This window comes from Oncorhynchus masou, chromosome 29, assembly GCF_036934945.1.
Source record: "Oncorhynchus masou masou isolate Uvic2021 chromosome 29, UVic_Omas_1.1, whole genome shotgun sequence".
In the NCBI taxonomy this organism is placed as follows: Eukaryota; Metazoa; Chordata; class Actinopteri; order Salmoniformes; family Salmonidae; genus Oncorhynchus; species Oncorhynchus masou.
In genome coordinates, this window is record NC_088240.1 from 12,363,540 (window position 1) to 12,390,315 (window position 26,776).

The window sequence follows — 26,776 nt, forward strand, 5'->3', positions numbered from 1 at the left end:
GGTATTCTGCACCTGTCATGGCCAGATGCTGAAGCGAAAGCTTCCTTTCTGGTATTGTGATGTCATCCTGGAACACACACATCTTGGTCGAGCCTGGTGGAATTTAGAATCCTGTTATATTTCCTGTTTCACCCTATTTGTCATGGTCAGCGTAGTGACCAGTGCTCAGTGCTGTCCCACATTCAGAAGGGACAGACATTTCAGTCACTGATGTGTCTTATGGAATAAGAGATAATGATGTGTACATCATTGTGAAAGCACATGTGAAAATGTGCTAAATAAATGGTCATTGACAGAAAAGGCTTGGAAGAGTCGTTTATGTCTGTGGTGTTTGTGTGTGTAAATAAAGTCATGAGCAAGCACTGTGTGTGTATTAAGCGGTTTTAACATAGATAGCGATAAGAAACACACGCTCCATATCCAATGTAAACAATCATATAAGGGCATAGTAATCACACACAATGGCACAATCTAAGAGAGTGTGTTTATATCAAAATCAATGTCAAACAAGTGAAATACAAACATCTGCTATGGCTGAATGGCACAGTTTCAAAACACAGTTACCTGCATGTCCAATTAATACTGTGGGCTAACAAAGAATACTATTACTGTAATATAACTTCAAGCTCAGTAGGTACAGTACATTTACAGTAGGTACAGTACATGACACACACACACACACACACACACACACACACACACACACACACACACACACACACACACACAATGAAGGCAAGTGAACCTGAGTTGTCTTTTTTTTATGGCACAATAGACACCTATTATATGTTTCTTATAGTCTGATGAAATGTATGACACGTGGAGGAGCATTGGATTTACAATTATAATGGCAGGTTGGTTTAGAATTGATCAAAACAATCCTGAACTTAACACACATGAATTGATCATATGACGTTTCTTCGATGACCGCTTTCCTTTTTTTTAAACCCCTTATCTTAGCTCTTCCTCCACACCTAATCAATACCTATCGATCGATACCTACCAATAGCCCTAATCGTATCATTGCTGTCAGCATAACTTCACGGGAACTAACTTTCACTGTGCTTTGTAGGTGAGAGAGGGGGACTGCTCTGTGGAATGGTTGGTTTGAGTTTCACAGATAAACCTAAATATGGACATACAGTACACATCCACAAAAATGCTTCACACCCACATTGCAGCCATACATACCCATTCAAACGGTGTGTATGTAATGCATCTACGCTCAACACAAACAAACAAAATGGTGTACAAATGTTCCATAAACAATTCTCGTTCCATTGTCTTCTCGTGATCCATGCAAGGTGCCTCCCTTCTGTGGATGGAAACCTTCTATTGGATAAGCCTCTTCAGGTTGTTGATGATGAGGATGACCAGTTAGTCACTCCCAGGCTGATGCATGATGTTTTAAGCGAGTGATGTGTGATTCTCAATGCTGGCAGTGCTGTGCATGCACAGGCTTGAGTTCTCTCTGATGTGTCACACTATGAGAGAATCTCTGCTCAGAGCAGGGGTCTGTTAAAATAAAACACCAAGAGCCATGTTAGAGACCATGCAATCATGCCACTCATGCTCGATTAGTAAGGCCTGGTCAATGAGGCAATGTGGGAATCCACAGCAATCATGCAGCTCATGCTCTGTTAGTAATGTCTGCGAGTGAGTACCACGAGAACATGATACAATCACATACAGAACATGCATTATTTTTGGTATTACGATTTGACCTTTTACCTTTGAAATAAAGCATTAAACTTGAGGATGTTTTCTTGACTACATTATTTACGAAACATTGATCTAAATTACAACATCAAAATAGTGCTTTCCGCCTCTCTTTTCACATGAAAACCAATCAATATGAAATACTGTCAGAAAATGTTTTGATTTATACAGTGCATTCAGAAAGTATTCAGACCCCTTCCCTTTTCCCACATTTTGTTACGTTACAGCCCTATTCTATAATGTATTAAATCAATGTTTTTCCTCATCAATCTAAACACAATAATGGCTCCTGAGTGGTGCAGCGGTCTAAGGCATTGCATCTCAGTGCTAGAGGCGTCACTACAGACCCTGGTTCGATTCCAGGCTGCATCACAACCGGCCGTGATTAGGAGTCCCATAGTGAAGTGTGCAATTGGCCCAGTGTCGTCCCGGTTAGGGTTTGGCCGTCATTGTAAATGAGAATTGTTCTTAACTGACTTGCCTAGTTAAACAAAGGTTAAATACATTTTTTTAAATGCCCCATAATGGAAAAACGAAAACAGGTTTTTAGAAATGTTTGCAAATGTATAAAACTGAAATACTTTATTTACATAAGAATTCATACCCTTTGCTAAGAGACTCGAAATTGAGCTTAGGTGCATCCGGTTTCCATTGATCATCCTTGAGATTGTAGATTGTAGAAAATCCACATGTGATAAATTCAATTAATTGGACATGATTTGGAAAGGCACACACCTGTCTTTATAAGGTCCCACAGTTGACAGTGCATGTCAGAGCGAAAATCAAGCCCCCAAAGGACTTGTCTGTGGAGCTCAGAGACAGGATTGTGTCAAGGCACAAATATGGGGAAGGGTACCAAAACAGGTATGCAGCATTGAAGGTCCTCAAGAACATAGAGGCCTCCATCATTCTTAAGTGGAAGAAGTTTGGAATCAACAAGACTATTCCTAGAGTTGGCTGCCAGGCCAAACTGAGCAATCGGGGAGAAAGGCCTTGGTCAGGGAGCTGACCAAAACCCGATGGTCACTCTGACAGAGCTCCAGAGTTCCTCTGTGGAGATGGGAGGACCTTCGAGAAGGATAACCATTTCTGCAGCATTTCACCAATCAGGCCTTTATGGTAGAGTGGTCAGACAGAAGCCACTCCTCAGTAACAGGTACATGACAGCCAGCTTGGAGTTTGTCAAAAGGCACCTAAAGGACTCTCAGACCATGAGAAACCAAGATTGAACACTTTGGCCTGAATGCCAAGCGTCACATCTGGAGGAAACCTGGCACCATCCCGACTGTGAAGCATGGTGGTGGCAGCATCATGCTGTGGGGATGTTTTTCAGCGGCAGGGACTGGGAGACTAGTCAGGATCGAGGGAAAGATGAACGGAGCAAAGTACAGAGAGATCCTTGATGAAAACTTGCTCCAGAGAGCTCAGGATCTCAGACTGGGGTGAACATTTACTTTCCAACAGGACAATGACCCTAAGCACACAGCCAAGATAACACAGGACTGGCTTCGGGACAAGTCTCTCAATGTCCTTGAGTTGCCCAGCCAGAGCCCGGACTTGAACCCAATTGAATATATCTGGAGAGACCTGAAAAAGCTGTGCAGCGACGCTACCCATCCAACCTGACAGAGCATGAGAGGATATTCAGAGAGGAATGGGGGACACTCCCTAAATACATGTGTGCCAAACTTGCAGCGTCATACCCAAGAAGACTCAAGTCTGTAATCGCTGCCAAAGGTGCTTCAATAAAGTACTGAGTTAAGGGTCTGAATACTTACTATGTAAATGTGAAATTTCAGATTATTTTTTTTAGTTACTAAAATAAAATAAAGTTTTTGCTTTGTCATTATGGGGGTATTGAATGTAGATTGATGATGGGGAACAACTTTTTAATCCATTTTAGAATAAGGCTGTAACGTAACAAAATGTGGAAGAAGTCAAGGTGTCTGGATACTTTCCGAACGCACTGTAAATACTGAACAAAAATATAAACGCAACATGTGACAATTTCAACGATTTTACTGAATTACAGTTCAAAAAAGGAAATCAGTCAATTTAAATAAATAAATTAGCCCCTAATCTATGAATTTCACGGGCAGGGGCGCAGCCACTGTTGGTGCTGGGAGGGCTTTGGCCCACCCACTGGGGAGCCAGGCCCAGCAAATCAGAATGAATTTTTTTCCCCACAAAAGGGCTTTATTACAGGCAGAAATACTTCTCAGTTTCATCAGCTGTCCGGGTGGCTGGTCTCAGACAATCCCGCAAGTGAAGAAACCGGATGTGGGCTGGCATGGTTACATATGGTCTGTGGTTGTGAGGCCGGTTGGACGTACAGCCAAATTCTCTAAAACAACTTTAGAGGTGGCTTATGGTAGAGAAATAAACATTAAAATCTCTGGCAACAGCTCTGGTGGACATTCTTGCAGTCAGTAAGCCAATTGCCCACTCCCTCAACTTGCGACATCTGTGGCATTGTGTGACAAAACTGCACATTTTAGAGTGGCCTTTTACTGTCCCCATTACAAGGTGCACCTGTGTAATGATCATGCTGTTGAATCAGCTTCTTGATATGCCACACCTGTCAGCTGGATCGATTATCTTGGCAAAGGAGAAATGCTGACAAACTAACAGGGATTTCAGAAAAATAAGCTTTTTGTGCTTATGGAACATTTCTGGGATCTTTTATTTCAGCTCATGAAATATGGGACCAACACTTTACATGTTGCACTTACATTTTTGTTCAATATAGTTTAAAAAATAACACCCACAAATAAAGATGATCTAACCATCATAGGTTTAAAGTTGGTGGTCTGTTAGACCTACTGGACTTTCTACCTCTGAGCTCTTGTAGCTGTGATAACCTGAGAGTGGTAGGGTGTTCTTCAACATGACCTTTCTACAGGTAACTCACCATATTTCGGTTGTTGTCCCTGTCCTCTCTGCCCCCCTGTATGGTGTGGGCTAGTCCTTTAGGGGGACGGGTATAGGAGAACGATTGCATGGCCTGGTCAGTGGTGCTGTATCGTTCTGAAGGCGATTCGACCATGCGGTAACGATCAGTGGTTGGGTTGACCATCCGGTACCTTTCCATCTCTAGCTCCGAGTATGGAGGCAAAGGGTCATCCTCCTCGGGCCTGTTGGTAGGTGACCGGCTGTAGAAACCGTCGCTGCCCTTGCCCTTTGAACTGCCCTTGGAGGGAGTGTCACTGTCCTCGTCAATCCGTCCCTTTCCTCTCTCCCCCTTCTCTCCTGCTCTCCCCCTTGCCTTGCGCTCCAATAAGTTGTTGAGGAATGCGTCATCGTAACCCCTCCGCCCCTGGGTGTGCTGGTGGGGGCGAGAGGGGAGATCGTCCCACATGTCCCTCTTCTTCTGCGGAGGCGGGCTGCGGCGGGAGTGCCAGTCATCATCCCGGTCTCCATGGAAACGGCGTGAGGGGCTGTGGTCCCGGTACGGGGGGTAGTGCTCTCGCCCCCGTAGTTCCAGGTCGTAGTCCCTGTCCTGGTCACGGGGGTCGCCCCTCCGGGCACGGGGGCCATAGGACATAGCAAATTCCTCCAGCTCATCCAGAGAGCCAGTACGCCCCCTGGAGCCCAATGTCCTCCTCTCCAGGTGCACAGAGCGAGGGTTCCACCTGGAAAAAAGGGAAGACAGGGGGAATCAGAGTATATTACAGATACACAATTGCAGACAGACAGTGATAACTAGCATTTTAGTCCTACATTGAATACAATATAATCAGCAATGAAATATCCAATATCTATACAAGATCCTATTCTCTCTCTCACACACACACCGGGTCAGAAAATGTGAGTACTTTAGATACAGTTCAAACTCAGTGGTACCTGCTGTCTTGCTCGTCATCAGTGTGGTTGCCACGGTAATGCCTGGGTCGACGACTGTTGTGCACAGGAGCTGCCATGAGCTCTGATTGGTCATCGAGGTCAGCGATGGGTGGGAGAGCTTTCATCTGGACTGTCCGATAGGTCTGCCGGAAATCCGTGTCCCATCCCTCATGCAGAGAGCTGAGCTCTGATAGGCTACTGGCTGCTGGGACAACAAATCACTATGGAGACCTTTACTGTTTTCAATAAAAGCTTTTCAATGTTATATTTGAACTGTTTCCACAGCACATTTCTTTGCAGCAGTGTTCTATTTACAGCACGTTTATGCTTCAACACTTCTAATCCAATCACAGACACATCACCAAATATCACCCCTAATGCAAACAACATCTGATAGCCATAGACATCTGTATAAATATAGATTGGTTATTCCCAAAGCAAATGCTTTTGCTGATGGCCCTCATCGTACAGATGTAGGATCTTAATGACAAGTTCTCACAGTCTCACATCAGAATGAGATGTTCTTCCATGTTTCTCAAACGTCAAATTTCTAAGTTGTTCCAGACGTCAAATTTCGAACTCCGAATGGTTAAGCTAAAGGTTAAGGTTTGTGATAGGCTTAAAACAGAAAAAATAAAAAATAAAAACTTTCTATCGCTGGATTTGACCATTCAACCTTTGGAATCAGAGGCAGAAGGTTATGTCCACATTCAACATCATCTCCCGATGCCCGCAGACCTGCATGGATATCGAATACTGACGAGTATCAAGGGTAACCTGCCTGAATTTGATCACCCATCAGGAAATGAAAACGTATAGAGTATTCAAGGTTTAAAAACTCTTCTAAAGTTTGTAATTTTCACTGATTTGTCCTAACAAAAAAATGTATCAACCCCGCCAGAAATGTCCATTAATTATAATCCACACAATAATTCACATTTCCTGTTGCTGCAGGATTATTTTCCATGCTCTTAGTTCAAAATCAAATCAAATCAAATTTTATTTGTCACATACACATGGTTAGCAGATGTTAATGCGAGTGTAGCGAAATGCTTGTGCTTCTAGTTCCGACAATGCAGTAATAACCAACAAGTAATCTAACTAACAATTCCTAAACTACTGTCTTATACACAGTGTAAGGGGATAAAGAATATGTACATAAGGATATATGAATGAGTGATGGTACAGAGCAGCATAGGCAAAATACAGTAGATGGTATCGAGTACAGTATATACATATGAGATGAGTATGTAAACAAAGTGGCATAGTTAAAGTGGCTAGTGATACATGTATTACATAAGGATGCAGTCGATGATATAGAGTACAGTATATACGTATGCATATGAGATGAATAATGTAGGGTAAGTAACATTATATAAGGTAGCATTGTTTAAAGTGGCTAGTGATATATTTACATCATTTCCCATCAATTCCCATTATTAAAGTGGCTGGAGTTGAGTCAGTGTCAGTGTGTTGGGAGAGACATTCGGGAGAGACATTGAAGAAGGTATCTGAGCCAATTATGAAGTGACTATATGTCACATAGAAACAGAATGCATAAAATGAGAGTTGATTCCATGGAACACATTCAGCTTTCGTCCCCTGTCATGAAATTTCGAATGACAATATGCTTTACACTGCACTCTACAAATGTCTGTGTGCTTACAACAAAGCACTATGGATACCTTCTTACACTGCACTCTATAAATGTCTGTGTGCTTACAACAAAGCACTATGGATACCTTCTTACACTGCACTCTACAAAGGTCTGTGTGCTTACAACAAAGCACTATGGATACCTTCTGACACTGCACTCTACAAATGTCTGTGTGCTTACAACAAAGCACTATGGATACCTTCTTACACTGCACTCTATAAATGTCTGTGTGCTTACAACAAAGCACTATGGATACCTTCTTACACTGCACTCTACAAAGGTCTGTGTGCTTACAACAAAGCACTATGGATACCTTCTTACACTGCACTCTACAAAGGTATGTGTGCTTACAACAAAGCACTATGGATACCTTCTTACACTGCACTCTACAAAGGTCTGTGTGCTTACAACAAAGCACTATGGATACCTTCTTACACTGCACTGTACAAAGGTCTGTGTGCTTACAACAAAGCACTATGGATACCTTCTGACACTGCACTCTACAAAGGTCTGTGTGCTTACAACAAAGCACTATGGATACCTTCTGACACTGCACTCTATAAAGGTCTGTGTGCTTACAACAAAGCACTATGGATACCTTCTTACACTGCCATTGGAATGTTAATGAACTTAACATGTGAAATACAGAACCATACAATATTATAGTTTCTGATGAAAAAGCAACAGTCCGGTCAATTTACAAGAATATATATATATATTTTTGTCATTTGGCAGACACTCTTATCCAGAGCTACTTACAGTTAGTGCATTCATCTTAAGAGGGGGGTCAAGTACAAGTGCTGGTTAAGTGTTTTTTTCTTTTTTTGGGGGGGGGGGTTGTTGTGAGGGGAAGTATTACTTAAGATACTCTTTGAAGAGGTAGGGTTTCAGATGTTTTTCAGAATATGGGTAGGGACTCTGCTGTTCTAGCTTCAGGGGGAAGCTTAAACAATGAACAAAAACAACAAACTGACAAAAAATAAATGAAGACGAAACAGTCCTGTAACGTTAACACTGGAACACTGGAAACAAGAGCAATCACCAACAAAATACCCACAGAATATGGCTGCCTAAATATGGTTCCCAATCAGAGACAACGATAGACAGCTGCCTCTAATTGAGAACCAATCTATCACACCCACACATAACCATAGACGTACAAAAACTCCTAGATAGGAAAACACCCCCATAAACATACAAAAACCCCTAGACAAGACAAAAACACATCACCCATGTCACACCCTGACCTAACCAAAATGACAAAGAAAACAAAGAATACTAAGGTCAGGGTGTGACATCCATGACCAAAGCTGTTCTGAAGACATCACCATCCCACCCCAACGGTCGGTCTGATCTCATGGTATAACTATATGAAAGTCTACTTTAAAACATTACGATAACACAGAAAACAAGTTTGTACTTACTAATGTTGACAGAAAGAAGTTTACAAATGGATAATACATCATTTTTATGATGGTTTATAAGCAGTTTATAGGTAGTCCTTCAAACGTTACCAAACAACATTTGACTGATTCCACACAGATGTATTCTCTTAGCAGATGGTATTGATGACATTTAGAGTAATCAGGGTTGGTTTGTTACAAATGGAGAAATGAATAGTTAATAATGTAATGAAGGGTTTCTGATGAGGATGAAACCAACCTCTACTAACAATGATACACACAAACACACACACACACACCAACCCATCCCCACACGCACACCAACCCCCCCCCCACACACACACCAACCCATCCCCACACGCACACCAACCCCCCCACACACACACCAACCCATCCCCACACGCACACCAACCCCCCCCACACACACACCAACCCATCCCCACACGCACACCAACCCCCCACACACACACCAACCCATCCCCACACGCACACCAATCCCCCCCCCCCCACACACACACCAACCCATCCCCACACGCACACCAACCCCCCCACACACACACCAACCCATCCCCACACGCACACCAACCCCCCACACACACACCAACCCATCCCCACACGCACACCAACCCCCCCCACACACACACCAACCCGTCCCCACACGCACACCAACCCCCCCCCCCCCACACACACACACCAACCCGTCCCCACACACACCAACCCCCCCCCCCCACACACACACACTCACACCAACCCGTCCCCCACACACACACACACCAACCCATCCCCACACGCACACCAACCCCCCCCACACACACCAACCCATCCCCACACGCACACCAACCCCCCCACACACACACCAACCCATCCCCACACGCACACCAATCCCCCCACAAACACACCAACCCATCCCCACACGCACACCAATCCCCCCCCACAAACACACCAACCCATCCCCACACGCACACCAACCCCCCCCCCCCACACACACACACCAACCCCCCCACACACACACACCAACACACACACCAACCCGCCCCCACACCAACACCCATCCCTACGCACACACTCAAACCAACCCATCCCTACACACACACTCAAACCAACCCATCCCTACACACACACTCAAACCAACCCATCCCTACACACACACTCAAACCAACCCATCCCTACACACACACTCAAACCAACCCATCCCTACACACACACTCAAACCAACCCATCCCTACACACACACTCAAACCAACCCACACTCAAACCAACCCACACACACACAAACCCACCCACCCACCCACCCACCCACACACACACACACACACACACACACACACACACACAAACCAACCCACACACACACACACTCTTGGCAGAGGGAAACTGTCCCAGCTCCTTCTCTATAGAGTCCTGACTGTGATTGGGCTGGAGACGATAGCCACTGCATACTGTGGACATGGACGCACACACTTATATCAAGGATCAAAGCCACTACGGGCACAGTGAAAACACACTTACACAAACAAAACATGTATATACACACACACACACACACACACGCGCGTGCACGCACACATGGTCATGTACAACTCCACCCAGGTTTGGGACAGAAGATGAGGACCAACACAAGAAGAGGGTAAGTTAACTCAGAAGACCCTCTACAAACGGTAGTTATTGTTACCATGATATATCATGCAAAACTACATTTCCCACAATGCTGGGGCGGGTCACTCACCCCCAGCCAGGTTGTTCTCCACTGAGGGAAGGGAGACCATCTTAGGTTCCGCGAGGGACGGCGGGGCGAAGGGGACCATGGTGGGGACCCCAGGGATGCAGTAAGGGGGGTACACAACAACCTGGGGAGGCTGGCCCCTCTTCACCATCTTCCCCGCCTCATAGACTAGAAAACAGTACAAATGTAAGACTGTGTAAGACCGCTAGTGAATGAAAGACCATGTGTGTGTGCGTATGTGTGTGTGTGTGTCTGTGTGTGTGTGTGTGTGTGTGTTACTCACGGTGGCGTGGGCAGCAGCAAGTGTCGGGGCAGCAGCAGCAGCGGAGGTAGCAGCAGCAAGAGTGAGGGCAGCACTGACACCAGCAGATCCCCATCAATAACAGGAACAGAATACTGCCCAGGACTACAGATCCCACAAACACCCACTCTGGAACACAGACACAGATCAATGAGACTACAGATCCCACAAACACCCACTCTGGAACACAGACACAGATCAATGAGACTACAGATCCCACAAACACCCACTCTGGAACACAGACACAGATCAATGAGACTACAGATCCCACAAACACCCACTCTGGAACACAGACACAGATCAATGAGACTACAGATCCCACAAACACCCACTCTGGAACACAGACAAAGATCAATGAGACTACAGATCCCACAAACACCCACTCTGGAACACAGACAAAGATCAATGAGACTACAGATCCCACAAACAGTAGAGATACACATCTTGTTACTTGAGTGAGTTACTACATGTTACTTACTACAGTTACATCTTCTGCATGTCTGTCCTCTCTCCACATCCGTAAAAACCATTGACATTTATGGTAATAATAACCCTCCAATGTTCAGGGTGTAGAGAGGCAGGGCTTGCTGGCTTATCACAGCCTCACATCACTAAAGCATCCCAACACTAATGATGAACTTCCTCTGGCCGTGACCAAAAAAACGACAAACACGCCACTTTAGCCAGCCCCTTGTGAAAACACACATCCCAAGTGGACCTCTTCAGAGAGAGATCTCATCTTCAAAAGAGAGAGGGCGTAGGGTTTCTTGTGAATAAGTCCTGTTGCAAGAATATGATTGTGACTGTGAGAGTGAGTTAATGCTTGACTGCGCAGAGGCAGAATATAAGACGAGGCAATGAGCTGATTTGTCCTTTACTCTGCAGTTGTTAAATCATTCAATATTCCCAGAAGCTGATTGGACAGTGAGAGAACAGGGTGAGCAGAGCCAGAGCACCGAAGGAAACAGGTAAGGAAGGAACAGGTGGGGTGAAAAGGCCATTTTTGGCATACACACATACACACACAAACACACACAGATTGACACACACACACACACACACACACACACACACACACACACACACACACACACACACACACACACACACACACACACACACACACACACACACACACACACACACACACAGTAGCCAGTGGGTGAGGAAGCAGGCAGCCGTACCTGGCATAATCTCCACATCAAACTCAGGCAGGAGATCGTTCAGCATACCTGTCCTACCTGCAGAGAGAAGGAGAGCAGGAGGTGAGGCGCTGCAGACAGGAAGTAGCAGTGGGCAGAGGTCAAAGGTGAGGCAAATCAGCCAAACAGATGGAGTTATTGACTAAGAGTCATGCATAGAGATTACCAGACAGATTAATTGAAAGCGAAGTCGAGGAAAAGAACAGTTAAACTATTCTTTAATACCTGATTCTAAAGCCAAAGTGATCATCATTAATAATTTCCCATGATGCAAGTTAATAGGAGTGAAGACAAAGTTCAAGTGTCATGCTAACAGATCTTCACACCCATTTCATACACACTACCCCAGTTTAGGGGGGGATGGGAAAATGGGAACCGAGTGTAACGGGGACAGACACTTCACACACACTACCCCAGACTAGGGGAGGGGGGGGGGGTGGGAGCCGAGTTTAACGGGGACAGACACTTCACTGAAGCATTTTGGGACACCAATTAATAATTAGAGCTCATAGGGGAAAGAGGGTCAGACGAACGCTATCGCCATGGTAACAACGGCGGCTTTGTTTCTGCTAAATGGTGAGAGTGAGAGAGAATGGTTAAGGGAGATAAAGACAGAGAGTGAGAGAGACACAGGAGACAGAATGGTTAAGGGAGATAAAGACAGAGAGTGAGAGAGGCCCACAGAGGAGGAGACAGAATGGTTAAGGGAGATAAAGACAGAGAGTGAGAGAGAGACAGGAGACAGAATGGTTAAGGGAGATAAAGACAGAGTGAGAGAGAGACACAGAAGGAGGAGACAGAATGGTTAAGGGAGATAAAGACAGAGAGTGAGAGAGAGACAGGAGACATAATGGTTAAGGGAGATAAAGGCAGAGAGTGAGAGACAGGAGACATAATGGTTAAGGGAGATAAAGACAGAGAGTGAGAGAGAGACAGGAGACAGAATGGTTAAGGGAGATAAAGACAGAGCGAGAGAGAGACACAGAAGGAGGAGACAGAATGGTTAAGGGAGATAAAGACAGAGAGTGAGAGAGAGACAGGAGACAATGGTTAAGGGAGAAAAAGACAGAGAGTGAGAGAGAGACAGGAGACAGAATGGTTAAGAGAGATAAAGACAGAGAGTGAGAGAGACACACAGAGGAGGAGACAGAATGGTTAAGGGAGATAACGACAGAGAGTGAGAGAGAGACAGGAGACATAATGGTTAAGGGAGATAAAGGCAGAGAGTGAGAGACAGGAGACATAATGGTTAAGGGAGATAAAGACAGTGAGTGAGAGAGACACAGGAGACAGAATGTTTAAGGGAGATAAAGACAGAGAGTGAGAGAGGCCCACAGAGGAGGAGACAGAATGGTTAAGGGAGATAAAGACAGAGAGTGAGAGAGAGACAGGAGACAGAATTGTTAAGGGAGATAAAGACAGAGCGAGAGAGAGACACAGAAGGAGGAGACAGAATGGTTAAGGGAGATAAAGACAGAGAGTGAGAGAGAGATAGGAGACAATGGTTAAGGGAGAAAAAGACAGAGAGTGAGAGAGAGACAGGAGACAGAATGGTTAAGGGAGATAAAGACAGAGAGTGAGAGAGACACACAGAGGAGGAGACAGAATGGTTAAGGGAGATAAAGACAGAGAGTGAGAGAGACACAGAGGAGGAGACAGAATGGTTAAGGGAGATAAAGACAGAGAGTGAGAGAAGGATAAAGGGCTTTGGAGAGAGAGAGAAATTTGGGATAAATAGAAAGAATGGTGTTGAAATGGGACAATGCCCTCACCCAAACGTCAAAATAAGATACCTAATCTATATGTTTATCTCTTTCGACAGGTTCAATGGGGATGCTAAAATATCTGGATACACACATGAAGTGTGTTTGTGTGTTTGTGTTGGCCTACATCTAAATACTAAATTGAGTGTGAATGGCCTCTTTAGTTCAACAGGTATGCTAGCTGTCGGGGCAGACTAAACTGCCACGGCCAGACAGGCTCCAGCCCATGCTGAGTAGGCAGCAGTCCTGGAGAGAGGTTTCACACTCCTCTCGTCTGATACAACAAACACACACACACACACACACACACACACATACACACACACATACACACACACGCACACGCACACGCACACGCACACACACACACACACACACACACACACACACAGATCCTACCACCCTGCTCTGGCACTTAGTTATATAAACCCAGCTGAGCTCAGTAACCTGAGAGAGGGGAGAAACTATGTGCCTCTGAGAGGGGAAGGAGATGAAGGAGGATAGGAGAGAGGGAGAGAAAGAAAGGGGAGAAACTATGTGCCTCTGAGGGGGGAGGGAGGTGAAGGAGGATAGGAGAGAGGGAGAGTAAGAAAGGGGAGAAACTATGTGCCTCTGAGAGGGGAAGGAGGTGAGGGAGGAGAAGGAGGGGTTTTCCACTAGTTACCACAGCCACAAAGTCAAAATGGGTTATATCGTAAATATGTATGTAAAAAAAAATGTGCTTTGTGGTCTTAAGGTTAGGGTTAGGCATTAGGTTAGCATTGTGGTTAAGGTTAGGGTTAGGCATACGGTTAGCATTGGGGTTAGGTTTAAGGCTACATTTAAATCACATTTTAAGAAGATAAATTGTAGAAAAAGGCAAGGTTTATGACTTTGTTGTTGTGGTAACTAGTGACGACCGGAAGGGAGGGAGGGGAGAAACAATGTGTCTCAGAGGGGAAGGTGAGGGATGAGAGGAGGGAGGGAGGGGAGAAACCATGTGTCTCAGAGGGGAAGGTGAGGGATGAGAGGAGGGAGGGGAGAAACAATGTGTCTCAGAGGAGAAGGTGAGGGATGAGAGGAGGGAGGGAGGGGAGAAACAATGTGTCTCAGAGGAGAAGGTGAGGGATGAGAGGAGGGAGGGAGGGGAGAAACAATGTGTCTCAGAGGAGAAGGTGAGGGATGAGAGGAGGGAGGGAGGGAGGGGAGAAACAATGTGTCTCAGAGGGGAAGGTGAGGGATGAGAGGAGGGAGGGAGGGGAGAAACAATGTCTCAGAGGAGAAGGTGAGGGATGAGAGGAGGGAGGGAGGGAGGGGAGAAACAATGTGTCTCAGAGGGGAAGGTGAGGGATGAGAGGAGGGAGGGAGGGGAGAAACAATGTGTCTCAGAGGAGAAGGTGAGGGATGAGAGGAGGGAGGGAGGGAGGGGAGAAACAATGTGTCTCAGAGGGGAAGGTGAGGGATGAGAGGAGGGAGGGGAGAAACAATGTGTCTCAGAGGAGAAGGTGAGGGATGAGAGGAGGGAGGGAGGGAGGGAGAAACAATGTGTCTCAGAGGGGAAGGTGAGGGATGAGAGGAGGGAGGGGAGAAACAATGTGTCTCAGAGGAGAAGGTGAGGGATGAGAGGAGGGAGGGAGGGAGAAACAATGTGTCTCAGAGGGGAAGGTGAGGGATGAGAGGAGGGAGGGAGGGAGGGGAGAAACAATGTGTCTCAGAGGAGAAGGTGAGGGATGAGAGGAGGAGGGAGGGAGGGGAGAAACAATGTGTCTCAGAGGGGAAGGTGAGGGATGAGAGGAGGGAGGGAGGGAGGGGAGAAACAATGTGTCTCAGAGGAGAAGGTGAGGGATGAGAGGAGGGAGGGAGGGAGGGGAGAAACAATGTGTCTCAGAGGGGAAGGTGAGGGATGAGAGGAGGGAGGGAGGGAGGGGAGAAACAATGTGTCTCAGAGGGGAAGGTGAGGGATGAGAGGAGGGAGGGAGGGAGGGGAGAAACCATGTGTCTCAGAGGGGAAGGTGAGGGATGAGAGGAGGGAGGGAGGGAGAGAAGGAGAGAAGAAACAATGATAAGAAGACAAGGGGAAGAACGGGTAGAAGAAAATGAGGTGCTTCAGGGTAAATACCAAAAAATAAAAAGCTGTGAAAAATGTAGTTATGAATCAAAATCAAATCAAATCAAATTGATTTATATAGCCCTTCGTACATCAGCTGATATCTCAAAGTGCTGTACAGAAACCCAGCCTAAAACCCCCCCAACAAAAAAGTTGCCATTGAAACACCTTAAGAAGTGGATTACATAACTCACAACAATTAACTAGAACTACTGTCTGTAATGCATGTGTACTGTATGTGTAATGTATGTGTAATTACCTTATTCCACATAGGTACTGTATGTTGTGAGCTCTCTGTTATGTAGCAAATGTTTATGTTTATGTTTATTTAAAAGGTTTATATATGGCTATGTCAGGTTTATGTCTGTTGTTCTACAGCGGTAAGCTCAGCCAAACAATAGGTCCTCTCAGAGAGGATCAGAACCGTGCAGAGCAGCAGCGTTGTCATGGCAGCAGTTGTAAGTGCACTTTGGAATGTAGACGCCTTCTAGAGCCGGGACATTTATAGCAAAGCACATCACTACGAACCATATCAAACAAACACATACACTTACTTACACTAGGTGCTGTGGTTAGGTTCAGAAAGTGAGAGAAGACAATAAATAAGTGTTTCCTATTCCCACAACTCCCAACTTCCAAATCCTTGCAGACAATCCTTTTTTCAAACAGAAATTTGCATCTTGTAGCACAAACTCCCCAAACTTTTAGGACACTGTAAAGTCCATGGAGAATAAGAGCACCTTCTCCCAGCTGCCCACTGCACTAAGGCTAGGAAACACTGTCACCACCGATAAATCCACGATAATAATTGAGAATTTCAATAAGCATTTTTCTACGACTGGCCATGCTTTCCACCTGGCTACCCCTACCCTGGTCAACAGTTATGTAACCCCCACAGCAACTTGCCAAATCCTCCACCATTTCTCCTTCACCCAAATCCAGATAGCTGATGTTCCGAAAGAGCTGCAAAATCTGGACCCCCTACAAATCAGATGGGCTAGACAATCTGGACCCTCTCTTTCTAAAATTATCCGCCACAATTGTTGCAACCGCTATTATTAGCCTGTTCAACCTCTCTTTCGTATCGTCTGAGATTCCCAAAGATTGGAATTCAAAGGGGGAGACACTCTAGACCCAAACTGCTACAGACCTATATCTATCCTACCCTGCCCTTCTAAAGTCTTCAAAATCCAAGTTAACAAACAGATCACCGACCATTTCAAATCCCACCGTACCTTCTCCGCTATGGAATCTGGTTTCTGAGCTGGTCATGGCTGTAACTCAGCCATGCTTAAGGTCTTAAATGATATCATAACCGCCATCGATAAAAGACAGTATTGTGCAGCCGTATTCATCGACCTGGCCAAGTCTTTCGACTCTGTCAATCACTGCATTCTTATCGGCAGACTAAACAGCCTTGGTTTCTCAAATGACTGCCTCGCCTGGTTTACCAACTACTTCTCAGACAGAGTTCAGTGTGTCAAATCGGAGGGCCTGTTGTCCGGACCTCTGGCAGTCTCTATGGGGGTGCCACAGGGTTCAATTCTCGGGCCGACTGAATGTGTTGTCAGTGTAGAGGTGGATCAGAGAATCACCAGCAGCAAGAGCGACATAAATGCCCTTAAATGCAAGTACAACAAAATGCATGCTCTTCAAACAATCGCTGCCCGCACCTGCCCGAACGTCTAGAATCACTACTCTGGACGGTGCTGACTTAGAATATGTGGACAACTACAAATACCTAGGTGTCTGTTTAGACTGTAAGCTCTCCTTCCAGACTCACATTAAGCATCTCCAATCCAAAATTAAATCTAGAATCGGCTTCCTATTTCACAACAAAGAATCACTCATGCTGCCAAACATACCCTCATTAAACTGACGATTCTACCGATCCTTGACTTCAGCGATGTCATTTACAAAATAGCATCCAACACTCTACTCAGCAAATTGGGTGCAGTCTATCACAGTGACATCCGTTTTGTCACCAAAGCCCCATATACTACCCACCACTGCGACCTGGATGCTCTCGTCGGCTGGCCCTCGCTTCATATTCTTCGCCAAACCCACTGACTCCAGGTCATCTAGGTAGGTAAAGCCCCGCCTTTATCTCAGCTCACTAGTCACCATAGCAGCACCCAACTGTAGCACGCGCTCCAGCAGGTATATTTCACTGGTCACCCCCAAAGCCAATTCCTACTTTGACCACCTTTCCTTCCAGTTCTCTGCTGCCAATGACTGGAACAAATTGCCAAAATCACTGAAGCTGGAGACTCATATCTCGCTCACTAACTTTAAGCATCAACTGTCAGAGCAGCTTACAGATCACTACACCTGTACATAGCCCATCTGTAAATAGCACATCCAATCTGTCACTCCAGTGTTTAATTGCTAAATTGTAATTATTTCGCCACTATGGCCTATTTATAGCCTTACCTCCCTAATCTTACCTCATTTGCACACACTGTATATAGACTTTTCAATTGTATTATTGAGTGTACGTTTGTTTATTCCATGTGTAACTCTGTGTTGTTGTTTGTGTCGCACTGCTTTGCTTTATCTTGGCCAAGTCGCAGTTGTAAATGAGAACTTGTTCTCAACTGGCCTACCTGGTCAAATAAAGGTGAAATTAAAATAAAAAAATAAAAAAGAGAGGACCTCAAAAAAGTAGGACAGAAAGCCTCAACAGAATGTTAATTTCCGTTCTATCCCTTCCTCTTTGATGTTGAGGTGGTTTGACATCCTGTGTTGAATGTTTACTTCCTGTGTGCTGAGGGGTTCATTCCTGTGGTCACTCACCCAGCACCAGTAACTCCACCTGGCCCTCGTTCTTCCCCTCCAGGTCGTCAGCGATGACTATCTTACAGAAGTACACTCCGCTGTCGCCCCACTGCAGGTCCCCGATCCGCAGGTCCGCCTCTGAACAGGGACAGGGTCAGATACACAACGATATACTGTCATAGGATTATATACCCTTAGTCAAACAATGTACTGAACAATCCTCAAAGATACATTGACATTTGACACATTCATACATCCTACAGATTTATATTATGATTTATGAAACAGGAGGGTGTTTAGCTAAAAGGGACACAAAAAGGTTGGTGTTCTCTTTGAAAGGCAGAACAAAGAATGTGTGTGTTTCCTTTTGATAAGGAGCTCAATGGGGTGGTTCAGGATAAGAGAGGGCAGAGACCACTCCATTGTGAACAGGGGGCATTGTCGTTAATGGGACATTTCACCCAAATTACACATTGGTTTCCTTACCTTGTAAGCTGTCTATGGACAAGGTATGACAGCAATCCATGCTTCGGTTTAGTTTCCCTGGCACTGTTTCCAAATGCTAATATTTTAGGATTTGTGGCACAAACCTCATTGGAGTCATGGCACCGATATTAGCATATTTTGTTGCACATCATGCTCAAATCACCCCCAAAAATCTCAAATGTATTGTGAATCTCAACAAAGTAACTTATAGATTTGAAAAATGGGTTCCATGACTTGGATGGGATTTGTACCAAAAATGCTAAAATGTTAGCATTTGGAAAGTGCCAGGAAAACTAAACTAAAGCATGGATTTCTGTCATACTTTGCCCATCTACTGCTCACAGGGTAAGGAAACCAACGGGTAATTTGGGTGAAATATACCTTTAATGTGTGTGTGTGTGTGTGTGTGTGTGTGTGTGTGTGTGTGTGTGTGTGTGTGTGTGTGTGTGTGTGTGTGTGTGTGTGTGTGTGTGTGTGTGTTGTGGAGCCTGGTGTATTGTGTAGGACAGACAGAGAAATACTATTTGAGGAACAGGAAAAGCCAAGCACAAGCGTTCACAATGTATGTTGGGAGACGGATCACACAGTATAGAGGCTGGGACAAGTGACACAGACCATGACGGACCACTGCTTATAACACTAAAGCACTGACATATTGTAACCTTAAATCTATGCTATCGTGCACAGAAACCTGCTCCTTTTACTCTCTGTTCTGAACGTGCTCGGCGGCCAGTTCGTATAGCATTTAGCCGTACCCTTATCCTACTTATCCTACTTCTCCTCTGTTCTTCTGGTGATGTAGAGGTTAATCCAGGTCCTGCAGTGCCTAGCTCCACTGTCAAACGCTCCTTAAAACACTTCTGTGAGCAGGCCTTTCTAATCGACCTGGCCGGGGTATCCTGGAATGACATTGACCTCATCCCGTCAGTAGATGATGCCTGGCTATTCTTTAAAAGTGCCTTCCTCACCATCTTAAATAAGCATGCCACTCTCAAAACATTTAGAACTAGGAATAGATATAGTCCTTGGTTCACTCCAGACCTGTCTGCCTTGACCAGCACAAAAACATCCTGTGACCTCTCTTTCGTATTGTCTGAGATTCCCAAAGATTGGAAGGCTGCCGCGGTCATCCCCCTCTTCAATGGGGGTGACACTCTAGACCCAAACTGCTACAGACATATATCTATCCTACCCTGTCTTTCTAAGGTCTTCGAAAGCCAAGTTAACAAACAGATTACCGACCATTTCGAATCCCACCGTACCTTCTCCGCTATGCAATCTGGTTTCAGAGCTGGTCATGGGTGCACCTCAGCCACGCTCAAGGTCCTAAACGACATCTTAACCGCCATCGATAAGAGACCTTACTGTGCAGCCGTATTCATCGACCTGGCCAAGGCTTTCGACTCTGTCAATCACTGCATTCTTTTTGGCAGACTCGACAGGCTTGGTTTCTCAAATGATTGCCTCGCCTGGTCTACCAACTACTTCTGTGATAGAGTTCAGTGTGTCAAATTGGAGGGCCTGTTGTCTGGACCTCTGGCTGTCTCTATGGGGGTGCCACAGGGTTCAATCCTCGGACAGACTCTCTTCTCTGTATACATCAATGATGTTGCTCTTGCTGCTGGTGATTCTCTGGTACACCTCTACGCAGACAACACCATTCTGTATACTTCTGGCCCCTCTATGGACACTGTGTTAACTAACCTCCAGACGAGCTTCAATGCCATACAACTCTCCTTCCGTGGCCTCCAACTGCTCTTAAACGCAGGGGAAACTAAATGCATGCTATTCAACCAATCACTGCCTGCACCTGCTCGCCTGTCCAGCATCACTACTCTGGACGGCTCTGACTTAGAATACATGGACAACTACAAATACCTAGGTGTCTGGTTAGACTGTAAACTCTCCTTCCAGACTCACATTAAGCATCTCCAATCCAAAATTAAATCTAGAATTGGCTTCCTATACAAAGCATCCTTCACTCATGCTGCCAAACATACCCTCGTAAAACTGACCATCCTACCGATCCTCGACTTCGATGATGTCATCTATAAAATAGCCTCCAACACTCTACTCAACAAACTGACTGGAGCAAACTGCAAAAATCTCTGAAGCCGGAGACTCATATCTCCCTCACTAGCTTTAAGCACCAGCTGTCAGAGCAGCTCATAGATCACGGCACCTGCACATAGCCCATCTGTAAACAGCCCATCTATCTACCTACCTCATCCCCATACAATATTTATTTATTTATCTTGCTCCTTTGCACTCCAGTATCTCTACTTGCACATTCATCTTCTACACATCTACCATTCCAGTGTTTAATTGCTATATTGTAATTACTTTGCCACCATGGCCTATTTATTGCCTTAACTCCCTTAACTTACCCCATTGGCACTCACTGTATATAGACGTTCTGTTTTCTTCTGTTCTACTGTATTATTGACTATGTTTTGTTTACTCCATGTGTAACTCTGTGTTGTTGTATGTGTTGAATTGCTATGCTTTATCTTGGCCAGGTCGCAGTTGTAAATGAGAACTTGTTCTCAACTAACCTACCTGGGTAAATAAAGGTGAAATAAAAATAAATAAATAAAACAGCATTTAAGCGTGTGTGTGTGTGTGTGTGTGTGTGTGTGTGTCACAACATATTCTCAAGCACTGCCTTCTAGTCATACACACAACAGCTCATTAAACTATAAACGCCTCCACACACAATTTAAATGAACACAATACAAATCAACTCATTAGAAATATTCACAGTACTGTTGACGATGGCGATGTCTCGGCCCTTGTAGTGCTCAGCCAGTGTCATGGAGGCACCCTGGCCGGAGGCTACGATGCGGACGGTGCGGCTGCTGTCCGAGCACTCCAGTTGGGCCGCGGCGCCCAGCTCGGACCCCTGGACCCCCAGGCTCTCGGGGAAGGTGAAGGAGTCTTGTGTGCGGTCACGGCAGTAGGACTTGTACCACCACTGCACCACAGGGGTCTGTGTGGAGGGTGTGTGGTATTGGCACTGGAGTACCACGGACTGGAAGAGCATGGCGAAACGCCTCTCCTCCCGAACGGTCACCTGCACCCCAGCACACACACAGACTGACACCCACAACGCACACGGACACACGCACAACGAACACGGACACACACACACACACAACGAACACGGGCACACACACACAACAAAAACGGACACACACACACACACAACGAACACGGACACACACACACAACAAAAACGGACACACACACACACAACAAACACGGACACACACACACAACGAAACGGACAGGGACACACACACACACACACAACGAACACGGACACACACACACACACCATGAACACGGACACACACAATGGAAGAAAATGAGAGAGAAAAGAGAGGGGGAGAAGTTATTAATTCCAATAATCAAAACAATTCCAGATTGTATTTTCACGGGAAGGTTAAAAACACATGGGGTGGTTCAGGATAAGAGGGCAGAGACCACTCCACATACCCATGGATGGAGGAGTAAGAAGTCACGGTGATGTGTCCCATTCTACGTACCAAATCAAAACCGAATTCTATTCGTCAGATGCTTCGTAAACAACAGGTGTGGACTGACAGTGAAATGCTTACTAACAGCAGTCTGCATACAAGGTCTTTTAACATACAATATATTTGAAATAGCCAGTGAAACATGCAAATAGCAAGGAGAGATTAGACTTCAGGGTTGAATGCTCTCCAACACCAGCTTTGAAATAGCCCCGTCCATCATCACTTTAACCAAGCATCTTTGGCTCTTTAAAAAGTACTATATAAGTCCCATGTATAATTATTATCATCATTATTATTGTTGGTATTATTGTTGGTCTTATTATTATATAGCCTCTACCCATACGTATTCAGTCCAACTCTCCCTTACATACCCCTTGCACATCCAAAAGTTTAAGGGGGATTCCAGACCACTAAACTCACGAGGGGGTTTGTTTGTTTTCTACCCCACAGAGAGCACAGAGCCCATCAGAGACAGACGGCAGAGGTGGAATGCTCCTGATGTTCAGTGGTTCAGATAAAAGGCTGAGAACAGAGAGAATATAAGATAGTGAGATGGAGGTGTGTGTGTGTGTGTGTGTGTGTGTGTGTGTGTGTGTGTGTGTGTGTGTGTGTGTGTGTGTGTGTGTGTGTGTGTGTGTGTGTGTGTGTGTGTGTGTGTGTGTGTGTGTGTGTGTGTGTGTGTGTGTGTGTGTGTGTGTGTGTGTGTGTGTGTGTGTGCGTGCATGCGTGCGTATGTGTCATGATGACTGCAACTCAGTCTCCAACTGGGGTGAGAGAGAGATGGTATGGGGGCTCCTCTCTCCTGTACGCGGGCGGTCACAGAGACTACATTCCGCGGTTCGTGGGGGGCAGGATTGCAGTAGGGAGGTAGGGGGTTATCGTAATAAAGAAGAACAGTGAGGGGGCCAGAGACAGATCAGTCAACAACTCCAGACTGTCCCATTAGGTCTGGGTGGGGTAGGCAGCAGGAACTGATTCCAAACATTTCCCAGTCCCGTTAGTTCAGGGTGGGGCATGCAGCAGGAACAGACTCCAAACGTTTCCTTGAAAAGAGGAAATCACAACAAAGGGTTCTACACTGTGGCTCTCTCCTTAGGAGCAGTTTAGTTCATATGAAGGGAATGAGACAAGAAGGGAAGCTGTTTTACACTATGTACTAAAGAGGAGCCAGGGTGACTCACGGTGATGGCCTTCAAATGTTTGAGAGTTCCATTTAGAAGTTATGACTAATGGCAGATAAATATCTGACCCTGCGCCAACGGTTCACCCACTCCTCCTCCAGAGTCTGAAGAAGATGTGTTACCTCTGGAGAGCACAAAACAAATGAGAGAGAGACAAAGGACAGAGACAGAGAGACAGAGAGAAAGAGGACAGAGACAGAGAGAGAGAAAGAGGACAGAGACAGAGAGAGAAAGAGAGACAGGGGAAATACAGTGACCCCCTCTCATATCATTACCAAGCCCTGCAATGCAAAGAGCTGAGCAAAGAAAAAAAGTCCTCTCATCCAGCTGTTCACAAACCTGTTCTACTGATACACTGAAGCCTCAGGACCAGAACATCCAATCAATCATAATAAACAAAATGACAACACAGTCAAAAACAAAATTACATTACTTATTGGGAAACACAAGCACAAAGCAAAATGCAGTGCTATCCGGCCCTAAATCGATGGTACATGGTGGCAAAGTATTTGATCAAGGGTTACTGATCAAAACCCTCAAAAAACCTTGACAAAGTACAGGCTCAGTGAACACAGCCTTGCCATGGAGAAGGGTAGACACAGGAAAACCTGGCTCCCTGTAGAGGAAAGGCAGTGCAACCACTGCACAACAGCAGAACCTGGCTCCCTGTAGAGGAAAGGCTGTGCAACCACTGCACCACAGCAGAACCCGAGAGACAGAGTTGCATTTCTTGACAAAACAATTAGAGTGTTATTTCCTCAAATTTGAAACCCTTATTCAAGGTTTCAAAGACCTCTCTGATGAGGATAGGCTACCTGTCTTGTTGGGGGAGGACGCAAAGAGCTGTGGGTTGGCAGCGCACTACATTGCTGCCTGCCATAAGATGAGGGACAGTGTCTGACAGACCAATCAACCTGCACATGTCCTCTATGCTTATTGTCATTGTTCAATGTATGGTTATTTTGACCCTTGATTATTCTTGTTACTGTTGTCCCATTGACAATACTAATTATTATTATTTTAATATTGCACATTTCCAAAGTAAGCTTTGGCAATAACTACATTGTTACATCATGCCAATAAAGCAAATTGAATTGAAATGGTGAGAGAAAAAAGTGACAGTTCTGTTTGTGTTTGTTTTCATTTTGAATGTGAGAGGGATGGAGAATAAGAACGTGTGAGGAGAAAGAGACCGCAGGGAGAAGAACCGTGCTCCTAAATCCCGTCCGGGTAGCTGTGGCCCTCCCTTTGTCCTTTTGTTCATGGCCCATTGGCCCATTGTTTGGCTTTAGTACCCCCCCCTCTCCATCCTGGAGAATCCTGTGTGGACAGTAGAATGGAGGAGGGGGATGGGAGGACTCCAACCAATGAAATAATATTGTCTGGTCCAGTCGGGTGTGAACAGCCAATTAGCTGTTAGAGATTTGAACCAAACCGTTAGACGAGGTCCTTACAGTGTAGTGAGGGGAGATCGGGACAGAGAAAACGGACAGGGTGAGACACCTTGGTAACCACAGGATTCACGTACAACCAAGAAAAACATTGTCACTGTTTTGTGGAACCTTTGCTAAAAAGGTGTATGCCTGTCTCAGCATCTCTCCGTTGGAGAACACAAAACGTGTTCATGCATGAAACCAGGCACTCCAAAACACATTTGTAAACTTCTAAAAACACCCACAAGTGTGACAACAAATTATGACATAGGCCTACATTTGTACCTATGGTCCTGATTCATCTCACAGCAACATAACACTCTTCTCTAATTCATATTCACAACAACAAAATACCAAAAAAGGCCTGCAACTACCTAACATACACCATTAAAAAGGGGGTTCTTGATGAGTGGGCTACTACACAAAACTCAGGTTTATCATTCAAGTCTACTGGGCTCTTCCTGATTAAATCTCTGAGTCACTCCATGCTTCCTGACCACATCAGACCCTTTCCTCCTTCAACAAACAACTGACACCATCTTCCTGCCAGGCATTCCACCACTGACTTGATTTCCTGTTGGGTTTATACACTAGACACAGATTCGTTTTGTATAATTCTACTGAAAAAAAAACTCTTCAAAAATACTAGATTAAATCATGGATGCATTTTCTATTAATTTACCAAATGAAAGGTGAAAAGTTAGGTTAACACAACATAGACCACTCCTCAAATATTCTCTGTATCAGACTGATCTAAAAAAGTATTTTTCCTAGTCGACCCTCAGAGTAAGTTATTAAGGTATTATTCTCTGCCAAGTAGATATCTATGTGACCCATTGGAATGCATGCATACCATGGACATTGTCTGAATAACAGCACCTATTTAAATGATCGATTCTGATTTTACTATAGTATATTTCGTATTCCACACATTCCTCCTGTAATTTATGACACAACATAAAAGCGAAAAACAAGAGTAGCTAAAGCCTATCATTATCGCTAATATTCCATCCAATAAATTAAAGCAATTCAGACGAACCCCCCAAAACAAGTGACCAGACAAAGGTCTGTTTATATAAATCTAAATAAAGAGAGTCCAATCGTAATATAGAGGTTTTGGGTAAGGCAGAGAGGTAGAGAGGTATAGAGACCCGTTAGACACTGGAATAAACCCTGAGCGAGAGATCAACCTGTTGCGTCCACGGCTTTCTCAGACCGATGACAAAACAACATGTTGAGTGAGGAAACAAACACACACAAAAACGAACATATACCTGTTAAGCACAAAATAATCCATCGATCTAGCAGCCAGTTCATTTTTTGAATAAAAAGTTTCGCAATCAGAGAGAATGAATCCTCATTTTCCTCCTGCCTGTTGTTTGACTCATTCTTTGTCCGCTGAGTGTTGAGAAGAACACCGGGAGAGGCGAAGCGTCAATCCGACACTAGGAGGAGTGTACCACTTTAACAGAGGGTGAACCCCAACTCCAGACCGAAAACTACATTCAAACAAATATGGTTTCCACCATTTTACCCATAATACTATTACAAGCACATATTTAAATAGATTTGGGATTCAAAACAATACATCTAAACTAATCTCCCCCCCAAAAATCTGAAACCTGCTCCAACTGAGGATTTTACCCATGGAATGAGGTAGAA

General features: G+C 45.0%; 1 protein-coding gene across 3 annotated transcripts; it reads right to left on the bottom strand.

Annotated features, from left to right (window-relative positions):
- Positions 1-462: 462 nt before the first annotated feature.
- Positions 463-26,718, bottom strand: LOC135519001 (immunoglobulin-like domain-containing receptor 2). 3 transcript variants are annotated; one of them, XM_064944022.1, is made up of 9 exons: positions 26,389-26,717; positions 21,728-22,057; positions 18,494-18,613; positions 11,831-11,887; positions 10,629-10,775; positions 10,349-10,513; positions 5,563-5,764; positions 4,631-5,351; positions 463-1,515 (listed from the first exon to the last, which is right to left on the bottom strand). In XM_064944022.1, the coding sequence occupies exons 1-9, from the start codon at positions 26,429-26,431 to the stop codon at positions 1,480-1,482; spliced, it is 1,821 nt and encodes a 606-aa protein (XP_064800094.1). In that variant the 5' UTR covers positions 26,432-26,717; the 3' UTR covers positions 463-1,479. The 3 variants fall into 3 exon arrangements, with proteins under 3 accessions (XP_064800094.1, XP_064800096.1, XP_064800095.1); XM_064944024.1 differs by lacking the exon at positions 10,629-10,775 and having other exon boundaries at positions 26,389-26,718; XM_064944023.1 differs by lacking the exon at positions 11,831-11,887.
- Positions 26,719-26,776: the final 58 nt, after the last annotated feature.

Bases quoted from the DNA above. Each gene is read 5' to 3' on its own strand.
- LOC135519001 (XM_064944022.1), bottom strand. From the start codon at position 26,431: ATGAACTGGCTGCTAGATCGATGGATTATTTTGTGCTTAACAG. The intron at 18,614-21,727 runs GTACTGTGAATA...GTCCCTGTTCAG, and splicing joins AGACATCGCCATCGTCAACA to AGGCGGACCTGCGGATCGGG. The intron at 5,352-5,562 runs GTACCACTGAGT...CCTTTTTTCCAG, and splicing joins GATGACGAGCAAGACAGCAG to GTGGAACCCTCGCTCTGTGC.